This window comes from Lactuca sativa, chromosome 8, assembly GCF_002870075.4.
Source record: "Lactuca sativa cultivar Salinas chromosome 8, Lsat_Salinas_v11, whole genome shotgun sequence".
In the NCBI taxonomy this organism is placed as follows: Eukaryota; Viridiplantae; Streptophyta; class Magnoliopsida; order Asterales; family Asteraceae; genus Lactuca; species Lactuca sativa.
In genome coordinates this window covers 15,447,815-15,462,366 of record NC_056630.2, presented here as the reverse complement: position 1 = coordinate 15,462,366, position 14,552 = coordinate 15,447,815, and the positions used below count along the sequence as shown (strand labels likewise).

At 38.9% G+C, this 14,552-nt stretch overlaps 2 protein-coding genes across 34 annotated transcripts; both read right to left on the bottom strand.

Annotated features, from left to right (window-relative positions):
- Positions 1 to 6,490: 6,490 nt before the first annotated feature.
- LOC128125865 (uncharacterized) lies at positions 6,491 to 10,072 on the bottom strand. 33 transcript variants are annotated; one of them, XM_052766058.1, is made up of 6 exons: positions 9,664 to 10,072; positions 9,360 to 9,478; positions 8,408 to 8,499; positions 8,049 to 8,169; positions 7,396 to 7,441; positions 6,491 to 6,843 (listed from the first exon to the last, which is right to left on the bottom strand). In XM_052766058.1, the coding sequence occupies exons 1-5, from the start codon at positions 9,691 to 9,693 to the stop codon at positions 7,417 to 7,419; spliced, it is 387 nt and encodes a 128-aa protein (XP_052622018.1). In that variant the 5' UTR covers positions 9,694 to 10,072; the 3' UTR covers positions 6,491 to 6,843; positions 7,396 to 7,416. The 33 variants fall into 33 exon arrangements, 6 of the variants coding, with proteins under 6 accessions (XP_052622018.1, XP_052622016.1, XP_052622019.1 ...); XM_052766059.1 differs by lacking the exon at positions 6,491 to 6,843 and adding an exon at positions 6,881 to 7,280; XM_052766056.1 differs by lacking the exon at positions 7,396 to 7,441 and having other exon boundaries at positions 9,664 to 10,048.
- A 940-nt stretch (positions 10,073 to 11,012) lies between these two features.
- LOC111905866 (superoxide dismutase [Fe], chloroplastic) lies at positions 11,013 to 13,070 on the bottom strand. The gene is made up of 8 exons (XM_023901599.3): positions 12,899 to 13,070; positions 12,778 to 12,821; positions 12,381 to 12,455; positions 11,934 to 12,294; positions 11,728 to 11,846; positions 11,599 to 11,625; positions 11,472 to 11,495; positions 11,013 to 11,383 (listed from the first exon to the last, which is right to left on the bottom strand). The coding sequence occupies exons 1-8, from the start codon at positions 12,960 to 12,962 to the stop codon at positions 11,168 to 11,170; spliced, it is 930 nt and encodes a 309-aa protein (XP_023757367.2). The 5' UTR covers positions 12,963 to 13,070; the 3' UTR covers positions 11,013 to 11,167.
- Positions 13,071 to 14,552: the final 1,482 nt, after the last annotated feature.

Below are 14,552 nucleotides of genomic sequence, written 5' to 3'. Positions count from 1 at the left end.
ATGTGAACGGCATCCCAGTACAGGTGTTGTTCGACTCGGGTGCATCCCGATCATTTGTTTCCCTTGCGCTTAGCAAGAAGTTTCATGAGTCTTCGGGCGAGTTAGATTGCCCTTTAGAGGTAGAGATTGTTGATGATCGATCGGTGCGAGCATCGATGGTGTTTCGAGATTGCGTATTGCGTGTGTTTGAGGAGCGCTACTTGGTAGACTTGGTTCCCATTCCGTTGCGTGGGAACAAGGTGATTATAGGCATGGATTGGTTGAGCCCCAATGGGGCGGTGATAGATTGCGCACAGCAGCTAGTGCGAGTCAGGACCCCAGGTGGGGGAGAGTTAGTGATTCATGGCGAAAGGCCACAGTGTGGACCTACAGTCTGTTCGGCAGCGAGGGCTAGACGATACCTTCAGCAGGGATGCGCAGGATATGTCGCATACGTGATGGATACCCGGGAGGCGGGTAAGGCGACGGTGAGTGAGGTTCCGGTGGTGCGAGATTTCGCAGATATTTTTCCAAAGGAGCTACTTGGGATACCTCCGGAGCAACAGGTTGAGTTTAGGATTGACCTCGTTCCTGGTGCGGCTCCGATAGCCAACGCACCGTATCGGTTGGCTCCTCCTGAGATGCAGGAGTTATCTACACAGCTGCAGGAGCTGTTAGACAAGGGATTCATTCGACTGAGTAGTTCACCCTGGGGAGCCCCGATTTTGTTCGTGAAGAAGAAGGACGGGTCGCATCGGATGTGTATAGATTACCGAGAGCTGAACAAGGTAACGGTGAAGAACCGTTACCCACTCCCGAGGATTCATGACCTCTTTGACCAGCTTCAGGGAGCATCTTGGTTCTCTAAGATTGGTTTGCGTTCGGGTTATCATCAGATGAGGGTCAGGGAGGAGGATACGCAGAAGACCGCGTTTCGGACGCGCTATGGCCATTATGAGTTCGTGGTGATGCCGTTTGGGCTCACCAATGCTCCTGTCGCGTTCATGGACCTCATGAACCGCGCATGTAGACCGATGCTGGATCGGTCTGTGATAGTCTTTATCGATGACATCTTGGTTTATTCCAAGACACAGGAAGAGCATAAGGAGCATCTGAGAGAGGTATTGGAGACCCTAAGGAGGGAGAGCTTGTATGCCAAGTTCTCCAAGTGTGAGTTTTGGTTGCGCGAGGTGTAATTTCTCGGACACCTTGTCAACCAGAACGGGATTATGGTCGATCCGGCCAAGGTCGAGGCCGTGATGAGATGGGAGGTTCCGAAGTCTCCATCTGAGATTCGGAGTTTCCTAGGATTGGCAGGCTATTATCGGAGATTCATTCAGGACTTCTCCAAGATAGCCGTACCCCTGACGCGGCTGACGAAGAAAGCCGTAGTCTTTCGGTGGGGACCCGAGCAGCAGGCGGCGTTTGAGACGCTGAGACGGAGATTGTGCGAGGCGCCAATCTTAGCCCTGCCAGAGGGCGTAGAGGATTTTATGGTATATTGTGATGTGTCCATTTCAGGGCTGGGCGCGGTACTGATGCAGAGGGGGCATGTCATTGCTTACGCTTCGATTCAGCTTAAGCCTCACGAGGCGAACTACCCGACACATGATTTGGAGTTGGGGGCGGTGGTTTTTTCCCTCAAGATTTGGCGGCGTTACCTCTACGGGGTTCGATGTACCATCTACATGAACCACAAGAGTTTGAGGTACCTCATGGATAAGCCGAATCTGAACATGAGGCAGCGTCGGTGGTTGGACGTGGTGAAGGATTATGATTGTGAGATCCTTTACCACCCGGGGAAGGCCAACGTGGTGGCCGATGCGCTTAGCCGCAAGGCGGCGCTGATCAGGGATGTTTGCATGAAGATGACCATAGTGACTCCCCTGTTGGAGCAAATTCGGGAGGCTCAACAGGAGGCTATCAAGGAGGAACATCGGAAGAGCGAGCGTGTGGTGGGCCAGGTTTCCTCCTTCGATTATGATAGTCGAGGACTATTGACACTACACTGTAGGGTGTGGGTGCCGTATCACGGAGGTGTGCGCCAGATCTTGATGGAGGAGGCGCACAAGTCCCGATTCTCTATTCATCCTGGGGCGACGTAGATGTATAGGGATCTTCGTCCAGATTATTGGTGGCCCTGCATGAAGCGGGATGTGGCATGGTACGTTGAGCGGTGCTTGACCTGCAGGAAGGTCAAGGCCGAACATCAGAGACCGCATGGCAAGATGTAGCCGTTGGATATTCCACTGTGGAAATGGGAAGATATCACGATGGATTTTATCACGAAGCTTCCCAGGACTGCGCATGGAGTAGATTCGATTTGGGTCATCGTGGATCGATTGACCAAGAGTGCCCACTTTATCCCGATTCAGGAGAGCATATCGGCCGAGAAATTGGCCGACATCTATATCAGGGAGATCGTGGCGCGGTACGGGGTGCCAGTATCGGTTATCTCGGACAGGGATGTGCGTTTTACTTCCAGGTTTTGGAAGAGATTTCATGACGAGTTGGGCACTCGTTTACATTTTAGCACCGCCTTTCACCCGCAGACGGATGGTCAGAGCGAGCGGACCATCCAAACTTTGGAGGATATATTGCGGGCATGCGTGTTGGATTTCGGTGGTAGCTGGGATACCTATCTTCCCTTGGCCGAGCTCTCTTACAACAACAGCTACCACGCTAGTATTGACCGTCCCCCCATTTGAGATGTTGTACGGTCGGAGGTGCAGGACCCCGATATGCTGGGGTGAATTTGGCCAGAGAGTCATGGGGAGCACCGAAGTGGTGCTCAAGACGACCGAGAGGATCCAGCAGGTTCGGAGCAGGCTTCAGACTGCTCAGAGTCGGCAGAAAAGTTACGCCGACAAGCGTCGATCCGACTTGGAATTCCAAGTCGGGGATATGGTTCTCCTAAAGGTGTCGCCTTGGAAAGGCGTCATTCGATTCAGGAAGCGAGGCAAGTTGGGCCCGAGATTCATCGGACCGTTCCGAGTTGTGGCCCGGGTGGGCAAAGTGGCGTATAGGCTAGATCTGCCAGTCGAGCTCAGCCAGATCCACAACACTTTCCATGTTTCTCAGCTGCGGAAGTGCCTAGTGGACGATTCGGCAGTAGTGCCGTTAGAGGATATTCAGGTTGATGACAGCCTGAATTACATTGAGCGCCCAGTCGCAATCCTCGACAGGAAGTCGAAGGATTTGAGGAATAAGAGAGTGGAGCTCGTAAAGGTGCAATGGCAGCACCGCAAGGGTTCGGAATGGACTTGGGAGCCGGTGGACGAGATGATGGAACATTATCCCGAGCTGTTTCAGGATCGAGCAGCAGACTTCGAGGACGAAATCTAAAATAAGTGGGGGAGATTTGTAGCACCTGGTTCCTAGTACGTAAATCTTATTTGAGTATTTTCCATTTTTAGCCTTAGACTCGGCGAGTCATAGGTCCGACTTGCCGAGTAGAGACGGGACCCGGGACATGTTTAAGTTGGTGACTCGGCGAGTCCATATTCCGGACTCGGCGAGTCACCGCTGTTGGATGAAACCCTAAGTTTCAGGGGTTTGCACCCTATTTAAGCCTCATGTCCGCCCCAAGCCAGCCCCCATTCACCCTCAGAGCTCCCAACCCTCGTTCAAAGCTTATTTACTTGAGAGTTTGAAGCATTAGTGTGTGTTCTTGAAGGTTTTGAGAAGGAAGTGGAGTAGATCAAGAGGAAGGGAAGGAAGCCAAGCATCTTAGTGTTCTCTCAGTGATTCCTTTGAGGTATAACCCAGATATGCCTGACAATATATGTATGTTATGAGATTATATGGTATGTGGTACAGTGGGTAGAACATGGGTAGACAGTTGGTGTGCAATGAAATAAATTGATGAGTGGCCTCGTTGTTGGTGTTATTCTAGTCATTCAGCAGAGTATGGATGACAACCACAGACTCTTTCTAGATAGTCCTGTGGAACACTAGCAGGCTCATAACCTGTAGGTGTTGTGAACGATATGTTCACCGGTGTACTCTATCCCCCACATGGTTGCCTTTAAGACACTTATTGTCGAGGAAGCCCCTCTGCAGTAATATCCGTCCCGATGAAAATCCTAGGTTAGGTCCCTTGAGATAGATGTTATTTTAGGGACGTAAAGTGAGGATAACGGGAATGGATAATCGGGTTATTGTTGATTGTTGAATTAAATATAATTATTTATTGTGGGTTGAAAACCCTATATGCTCACCAGGCTCCCAAGCCTGACCCATTAATTTTATTTGTATTACAGGAACTGGCGCAAGGGCATAAGATGGATGAATCATCAAGTTGTTTTGATTACAAGTCTATATATGTATTTATTTGTTGAATGACTTGTAATGTTATCATTTATGCTTTATGGTCTGTATCGGAACATCACATCCCGATTTTTGATTATGAAATGAAATTATATTTCTTTATGAAATATTTTGATAAAAATCTATTTTATCATGTTTTGTTTTTGGGAACAAATTACGTACCTCTTTTAAAATCAAAAGGATTTACTCTGAAAATGTTTAAAAAGCATAAATGAAACCGGTCTTTTCTGGTCGAGATTTTGGGGATGTCACACGTAAAGTTTTCAACTTTACGTCCATGCACGCTAAAAAGAATCTCTAGGGCTCAAGAAGGGCCGAATAAAGCACTTCATGCATGAATGAGACCTAGAACCTAGTAGAGCTTGCAACTTTAAGCCAAATGAGGCCACAAAATGGCTAGATCTAACATGACAATCCTTGAAACACACAACTTCTTGGACAACCCAACCATGAGTCTGAAATCAAGATAAAACCCAAAACAAGGAGATCTAAACAATAACAAAGCAAGGTATAAACTTGATACCTCCAAGAGACGGCAACAAGTGGGGAAATTCAAGATCTAAGTCTTCCCTCCAAGCTATACATCTTCAACTTCAAAGCTTCTTCAAAAGAGTACAAAAATATCAACACTCAAGGCCCTCCAAAAGCTCACACACTCACAAAGGAAGATGATACACACTATTAGGGTTTCTGGACAGAGGATGTTGGTAAGGAGGCCAGCCAAGGGACTTAAGGCCTTTAAATAGAGTGCAAAACTCTAAAAATTAGGGTTTAATCCCCCTCCCAGCTTCGTTGCCCGTTAAGATGGAGAATACCCTCCCCGTTAGGGTCGAGTACTCGCAAATACTCGAATCCGCAGGTCAAATTTACATCCTTATTCATCGGAGAAGACAATGGATGGTAGGGGCATCTAGAAAGGTGAGGGGATGTGTGTAGGGTCCATTTCATTGTTTATATATAAACATTACCATCAGGATTTACACACATGGATTTCTGAAAATAAAGATTTATCCACGTGTATGAACACATAAGCAAGGTCACTTGCTTACCTTTTCTTATTTGTTGTAATGGCATTCATGAGATAGATTTTATCATTTTAATGGTCTAAAGCGCTCAAAAATAATTTAAGTTATTTTTTTTAAATAATACCTGAAAGTTGGTCGGACTATATTGACATTAACCCAAAAAAACAAAACACATATATAATAGTTATCATCGATTTGGAAGTACTAGTGGTTGTTGTCGTTCATCTAGGATCAATTTTTTTTTTGAATGAAACCCGATGATTTGGCAACATTTGGACTTGTGTACAATGTTTGAGGGTCCAATGAAAACTCCATGCAAAACATGAGATAATTTGTATTGGCGGATTTAGCTGGTTGGTAGGTGTAGGACGTGCTACCCCTCATTTCATCCGTAGAAGTGTTAAAGTTATTAAAACATTTTTATTAATGAAACTCCTAACAAAAAAAATGCGCATCAGTAGCCCAATCAATTAGCCCATATATTACTTGTATTTTAGGGTGATATTTTTCTTTATATATTGCATTTATTTAGTTTCAGTTAAAAATAACTATAACGAATCATTAAAAACAATTGATTAATTAGCCGTTTTGTCAAATTGTCATTGATATATTTGGTACATATATTGATTGGTTGATATGGCTTAAGTAGATATGATAGTCTTCGTTATATATATACTAGTGAAGTTAGGAGGGCCGTGCTGAGCACAGCCCACGAAGGGTAATTTGGGAATTTCGAAAGTTATGTTTTAATAATTTTGGGATAGATGTGTGTAAAATAGAGATATATGGTATTTTGTTTATGGATTGTTTTTCTTGTTTATGCATTGTAGTTTGAAAATGTAATCTATGCTTTCAAGACTTATTATATGGAGGACTATGGTGATTATATGGCATGAGACTTGATTTGATATAGGGTTTTAGTGTGGTTGAGGGACAATTTTGGTAATTTGGAGTGTGTTTATGGATCTGTATTTGAACACCAAATCTTGAAATAGCATGAGGTAAAATGCTTTCATTGTATTATTATAAAAAGGCCATATAGGTAGGCTACAAGGGCATAATGGTAATGTGGGTATATAGATACTTTTAAATTTGATGTTAATGACAATTTTGCGAAGGTGCATTGGCTGAGGGTGAGATATTAGACGAAACTCGAATTTGCTGTCAGTTACCATCGGATTTATTTGATCTAAAGAATGATCAAATACAGAAAAAAAACTGTAAATACAAATAACAAATATCTAAATTTCTATATACCAACTTGGTATCTGCTATGAAAAACCACTGTCAAGGGGTGGATATTGGGCCAAAGTCAAAAGAAAAACATCAAAACCAGCAGAACAAGCCTGATAGTTCTAAGTATCCATGCGGTTTAAAATTACAACAAATTCATCAAGAACAAGTCAGTTTCCACAGTTGCCTTTAATGGCTGAAAGTTTCTCCCATGTGCATCTTCTTCCTCGATTTGCAGTTTTTTTGAAGCTCTAAATGAGATGGGTTTGTATGTTCTCTGAGCAGTAAAGTTTAAGGTAAAAAAAAAAAAAAAAGAATCAAAATGTAAACTTTTTATAGGTATCAAAATTACACCCGACACACTTCTGTCAAATGAAGACAACCAACAGTTGGCTAAATAAACACAAATAATATTCATAAATACTTCGATAACTTGTGGAAAAAACTCACTCTCCTAAACATTTCCTTTCTTGCAAAGTATATGTATAAGTTTATTAAAATTGAGATCATAAGGAAAGAGAATTGTCATGAGCATTGTATCGAACAGTTGGTATGCGTTGGATATAATATATGCATTTATGATTCATGTAGTACTACTTATTATATATACGTTATGCTCAAGGTTTGATATCCTCATAAAGGATTTATTTTTCCAGCTATATAAAACTCTTGCATCAACTAATGGTGTCATGTGTTTCTGCTGAGACTTTGTTCCTGGTTGCCAGTTAGAAAATATTCAGAAAAAAATTAAATTTTTTAATGTGTCAATGATGATTCAAATATCCTTTTGAAATCAGGGAAGCATGAGGTTGCTATTAAATTGTCGTACCATCTATTGAGGAAGGGGATTTTAGCGTGTTTTTGTTGCTGCATACCTAAAAGAACTCCAACATATAAGATAAGATATTGATTTATAAAGTAAATTATATAATAATTATATTTATTGCTTTTGCACCATTATTTTATTTCCCCAACATTTTGAATCCAAAAACCTTTGGAAATACCATGCTCATTCCCCTATCACGATTACCTGCTAACATTAGTTTTTAAGGTTATAAGATCTCAACAACCTTGGTTGAGCACCTAGAGCATTAATGAAGAAATGAAGAAACATGGGCCATTGTTTGAGATGCAAGTTGAAGGAAAAGCTCTAAATGTATAATGTCAATTACAATCATTTCAAATCTTTAATAACTTTAAATAGGTTGTTATTTCAGGTTCCAATTAGACATAAATTCAAACTTTAAATTTGAAAATAGCATCTTATTAATCTTGGTTGCCATTTTTTTAAACTTTAAAGTAGGATTCAACTTTAACTTTCATATCTTTTTATGCTAGTACCAAGATCCATTCTTTTTAAATTCAAGAAATTTAATGTTATGTACTCTTATTTATATTCCTTGATTCCGTCCCATATCAGATAATAGTAAGTCAAATTCCAAAACCCACAAAGTTGAATCAAATTGTTTTTTGGAAACTAACCTCCATAGAAGTATTTTGTTTCGGAATGGAGCGGTGAAAGTGTTTGATGAGTCCACAGGGTCTGAGGTTGACTTGCAATCTAGGTTTCTATATTCCGCAAAAGGATTTAGTGAAATAATCCCTTTCATTTTTTGTATGAAAATAACAAATAAACTGTTAGTTTTAACCTAAGAAAAATATTAAAAGATCATGAAACTCTCGAGCTTGTAGCTAGTCCACCAACATCTGGGGAAAATGCTACTAAATTCTCAACACAAATAAGTCCTCATCCTAACCTTATTATATCTCATATGAATTAATTACAATCTATGTAACCAACAAAAACCATATTACTAATCTGACAGATAATGTATCCTTACCTGCAACTACATTTTCATCCTCGACAAATTTATCGAGTGGTATCCAAAGGTTCAGAAACATGTCTCCTGCCAAATCTCCATATTCTAGCACACTAAACTTGAGATAACAAAGTAATCACAATGGAAACTTTCAAACCACACAATTAAAAAGGTTTCAAGAGCCTCCAAGAATTGTTAGTCATTATAAATTTTCAATTTCTAGCACATCATTGACGTTTATATTCGGATGATAGACATGCAATCAATACTCAATAGTCATTAAACATTAAGATGGAATGATATTCTACTATTGCTGTATATTTTCGGATGACACTGTTGTTAAAGGGTAATTGAGATATCTTATTTTTTGATCAAGAACAACTCCGCTTTTAAAGGACATACCGAAATTGAAACCATTACCTTGATTCACAAATGCGTCTCATATGAATATTCCAAACCCTAATTAAGTAGAACCATGACAAGACTACAAATACCCTGGGTATGACGATTATAAAAAAACATCAAGAAAGATGATCTGGAAGGGCATGTAGATATATTAGAAATCTGATTAATAAATTTAGTGTTAGATAAGAACATACTTTGTTCAATCAGTACGAACTGACAGCAAAGTTTCCCACAAAAATTGACAATCAAATTCCCCAATTTGAACCCCAAACCATCTCTTCTTTCCCTGTTTCAACATCATTAGCATTGAGAATAGATCCAGCAAACCCAGGCACTAAAAGAACTATATTCTGAAGGTGGTCATGATGGTTTTTTCATGTACGATTACTAAAATCAAAAGAGAATCAAGAAAGTCATTGTATATGTTAAATTATTAAAAAAAAAAGGAAAATTAGTTTTATCTAACAGTCAACAAAAGATGAGAGTAAGAATACAAGCTGGTCATGGTGGTGGATACTGTGCACGTCAATAAGTAATCGAGAAAGAGAAAATGAGAAAAATAGATTACCTTAATTTAAGGTTCCATGTCATCGATTTGTCATTAGTAACGGTCTTTAGGCTAAATCGTCTCTTCATCAGGCCCTTCCCTTTCGTCCTCTTCAACATCAATCGTGAAGCAACAAAACCCTAGAGAGAGAAAGAGGAAGATGTATTGAGGAGGGAGAAACATTACGACAAGAAGAAGATGCGAGTACGAAGCAAAATCTTTAAGAGAGAAACAACAGCAAACCGATTATGGAAATGGGGAAAGAAGAATCAAATATTAAATCGCAAAAAAACAACCAACAACAAACATGTGAAATTATGCGAACCTTAAATACAGAATAAACATGGAGCGGCATGAAGAGGAAGTCAAAAGGGTGACTCAGCAGCAATCAATGGGAGGTGGCGGTAAAAGGGGATCCAAAAGGTATGCAGCTTTGGGGGGAACGTGGCCGCCAAGAAGGAAAACCCACCGCTAAGTCTTCTACCTCATCGTGACGTCTAGGTGACCTTCATCAATAGCCAAACGACGCCGTTTATTGAACCCAGTGGTCGGTGCGCAAAACCAAGTAGGAGGTGGCGGGAAAAGGGAAAAACATGAGAAAATAGACAGTGACTCGGCTTCACGCAACTAATTGAGGCGGTGTGGAGAAGGAAAGCAAACCGACTCCACATAAGTTAAAGAATGACCGCCAGACTTCTTATTGGATGACGAAAGCAGCAGGCAAGCAGTGACGTGCATAGTCTTACTGTCTAAAGAAGGGTCTCGTATATAGGTAATTGATATATATATATATATATATATATATATATATATATATATATATATATATATATATATATATATATATATATATATATATATATATGAGTGTTTGCTACTTTTATCGTAGGTTAATGTCAATTTTTTTAAAAATATGTTTTCTGTATAACGAGTCAAATAGGTAACATAAAAGCAATAATGAAATGGAAACAAAAGAGGTATTTTTAGTGTAGGCTACCTCTTCAATTGGTCAACTATAAATAAATATAAATAATCATTAATAAACTCCTCCTTATATAAATTATTCATAAGTAGTAAAATAGTCGGAACAAAAAGTGTTTGATATCAAACAACAAGACCCAATTTGTTATTTTGATGCAAAATTACTAGATTTAACTTGTTACTTAACTAGTCAATCTACACATTCAACTGTAACAGTTAAAAGATGTTTTTTCGTAATAAAATAGGTGATAGGTTTATGATCAATATAATGATTTGTAGTGTAAGAATAAAAAAGTACATATGGATGTTAAGATTGAAAAAATGATGTATCACTTTCAAAAATACCTCTTTTGTTATATCTAATGAAATCAACGAGTAAACGAAGAGGTCAACATTAAAATGTAATATATAAACTACTTTGTTATATCTAATGAAATCATATTTTTTTATCTAACTATTTTATTATATTAGGAAAATGTTTTGGTGCTACCCCTAACAAAAATTTCTGGATCCGCCCTGATAATTTCTTTAAGGAAACCGAAAAATACCACAAGAAAACTCGTGCAAATACATGATGAAAATACGGTTGAATCGTAGAACAATAACAAATCAAGGCACCATTTACTGATTTTGATTGTGTCTTGGTCGTTTTGCACGCTCCAGACTTAATAGAGAATGTAAGGAAAACGAGACTTTTCCAACCAACTTCGTTGCATTTTTAACCCATAATAGCAACCTACTCATAATTTTTTACTAATCATAACATCTAATACATTTCATTATATGCTAGCATTACAAACATCAAGCAACTTTGACACAAGTTAAACAACAATGATACCATCAAACAATCATTCATCATCCAAAAACTCCTCAGGGTCACTTCCAAAGTACATATTATCTGCATCCTCGGGCTCTCCCGTGTCCACATCATCAACCGCATCTATTTCTGCCATCTCCTTTTCTCTCTCTGCCACCAAAACCTTTGCTGCTTCAAGCCTCAAACTCACTGCCTCCCATGATACAAGCTTATCAAGGAACACTGATATATAATCCGGCCTACGGTTCTGTAAACAAATACAATTTTTAAAAACTCTTACTTATGATTTCATCAAAACAAGATTCTGAAATCATTATATGCATATGAAGTTTTACCTCAAAATCAAGGTAGTATGCATGCTGCAAGTACAGATTCGATTCAAAAAGTGAAATTAATACAAGTAGGAGTAAATGATACTGTAAAAAATAGTTTCTTTTATGAATGAAAGTGAAGATATGTTACCTCCCAGACATCTATGGCAAGGAGAGGCTGCAAATTAGAAAATGAAAGAAACCAAGTTATGCCTTTATTGAAGAACTAAATGCACAAAATAGCAAACTAATTATTATCTTTACTTTACAATTTACTCACATGGTACTCCCAAACAAGAGGATTAACTGCATTTGGGCTCTTTACCACAACAAGCTTCTTATCTTCCTCTGATGGACGTGGATTTCTAGCATTTGGTATGTCAAGTTTATGCTCTTTATCTAGAAAGATAGCACAAGGGTAGAATTGTCATTTCATGTGTGTTTCTTTTATATCTACCTTTAGGTAAAAGTAAAACAAATACTTACAAACAAGCCAAGCCCAACCAGAACCAAACTGAGTAGTGGCAGCTGATTTAAACTCATTGATTAGGCCTCCAAACGAGCCAAAATCTCTGTTTATTAATGCTAAAAGTTCTCCAGAAGGCTTTCCACCACCATTAGGTTTCATGGACTCCCAGAAGAATTCGTGGTTCCATACCTGTGCAGCGTTGTTGAAGGCTGGAAGAACATCGCCTTTGTTATATGAAGTCGATATTATGGTTTCTAATGTCATTTCATCTAGTTCAGTTCCTTCAATTTGTTTGTTCAGGTTGTCGACATAAGCTCTGTGGTGTTTTCCCCAATGATACTCCAATGTCTCTTTGCTCATATGCGGTTCTAGAGCATGCTACCATAGATGGAACAAGAAGAGAAGGTGTGAAGGTCTTGTAGTAAGAGAAGGAATATAAATGTCAGAATGTTTATTAGACGTACCAGTGAATAAGGAGGAGGTTTCAGATTAACGCTGGCTGATATTTTCCAATGAACAGATCTACTAGTACACCGTCTCTGTAACATAATTGTAGCTTCTTCAAACGATAGAAAACGAAGATAACAGAAAAGTTGCATCCTTGTTTGGAACCAATATCAGTACAAACTAAGCATAAACACACGTAAACATCTGAAAGGATTACGCGGGAATGAACATCTAATATGAAATCCCAAACATGATAGAAAACTTTCATTTAGTGGCAGAGGCATTTCGTCGAACACCATGCTTGCTTCCCCAGAAACCCCTTCTTTGAAAGCCAAGAAATTTTATCCGCGTTGAATTGTTTGATGCAGTTAGAATAACGAATTTAGAAGAAACATTCGAACAGAGATGACTGACCTGTCTCTGTGGCCCTTGTAAGCTCCGAGATAGGCCACAAAATTCTGCAATTGATTCAATTTGTATACCCATCAGAAATCAACTAAGTGTCATATATAGATAGAATTAACGGTGGCAAAACCTGGGGTGGAAAGAAATGAAGTAAGATGAGAAGCGGTTGTCGTGGCAGCCGCCATTGGCATCATCTGCAGCAGAGCTTGTAACAGGATGAGGATATTTGAGTTGGGGGTGTTTCGAGAAGGTGGGTGGGGTTTTGGAGGGTTTTTGGGTTTCAAGACATATGTTAATATCCTCCAGGCTCCAGGACTTCATTTAAAACTTATTTACTACTGTATTATATTTTATAATATAAATTAATTCATTGGAACTTTTAAGTTTTAACTAAATATCTTTTTAAATTATATTTTATTGCATGACAGATGAGAGATGACACTTTGTTGGAAAATGGGAAAACACAGGGAAAAATGACTTAATAGGGTAAGTTACTTTTTGAAATGTATATATTTAGTCCTTATTTTTTTTATTTTTGTAAAATAAACCCTTATACTTTATTTTTTGTAACATTGCAATCCTTGTGACCGGCTATACCCGGTATACCTGTCATATATAAATTTTCTTTTAGGGAAAAAGACTTGATAGGATAAGATATTTTTTGAATTGTACACATTTAGTCCTTATTCTTTTTTGTAAAATAAACCCTTATACTTTATTAATATGTACACATTAGGTCCTTTTCACCGGATTCTACAGGTTTTGCTGATGTGGAAGCACAAGTGGCACTAGATAGCAATTAATTAGCTTAGTCACCGGAGGTGTGTGATCCTCCAGCAACAAGAAAATGGCGGCGACCCTTCTCTTTCTCGTCTCTCTTCCTTCCAGTCGAACAACAACGGCCAAACATCATTTACCTATTGTGTTTCTCCGATCTGTCTCTCTTTGCCTCTATCTTTGAGATATGTTGCCAGAAAAAGAAGAAAGAATCGACCAGGGGGCTACCAGAGTAGCTCCTCGCCGCCAACTACCGTCTCTACTTCCTCCAGCCTCCCCCTTCGACCTTGTTGTTTTTGTCATCATTCCTCCTTGCTACCAGTGATGTGTAGGAACACACAAAGGAGTCGCCGGAGATCGGGGTTCTCCCTCTTTTTCATGATGAATAAAAGTTGGAAAAATCTCGTTGCGGATATGTGGATGCCACATGGGTATTTCATTTCAAAAAAATTAAAGAAAGAGAAAATGACTTGATAGAGTAAGATACTTTTTGAAATGTACACATTTAATCCTTATTATTTTTTTTTTTGTAAAATAAACCCTTCCACGTCAGCAAAACCTGTAGAATCCGGTGAAAATGACCTAATGTGTACATATTAATAAAGTATAAGGGTTTATTTTACAAAAAGAAAAGAATAAGGACTAAATATGTACATTTCAAAAAGTATCTTACCCTACCAAATCATTATCCCTAAAACAAGAGGTCCTAGATAGTACATACAAAATTTCTACATGATATCTAGATGTTACCAAAAACAGCCACTAACACAAGAAAGTCAATCGCAAACAACCAAAATGAAACTAAATTAGTAACAAAATCTTTTTTCTTCGTAAATCTTCACAACATGAATGATTAGCAGTGGTTTAAGGGTTCTGCCATTGATCAGATCTTGCAATGTGCAAATTACATAATATAAAATAAAAACTATAAAGTTTATTATTTTAAAATAAAATACATAAAATTAAATTAAAACCTAAGAAATAAAATAATAAACATGTTATGTATT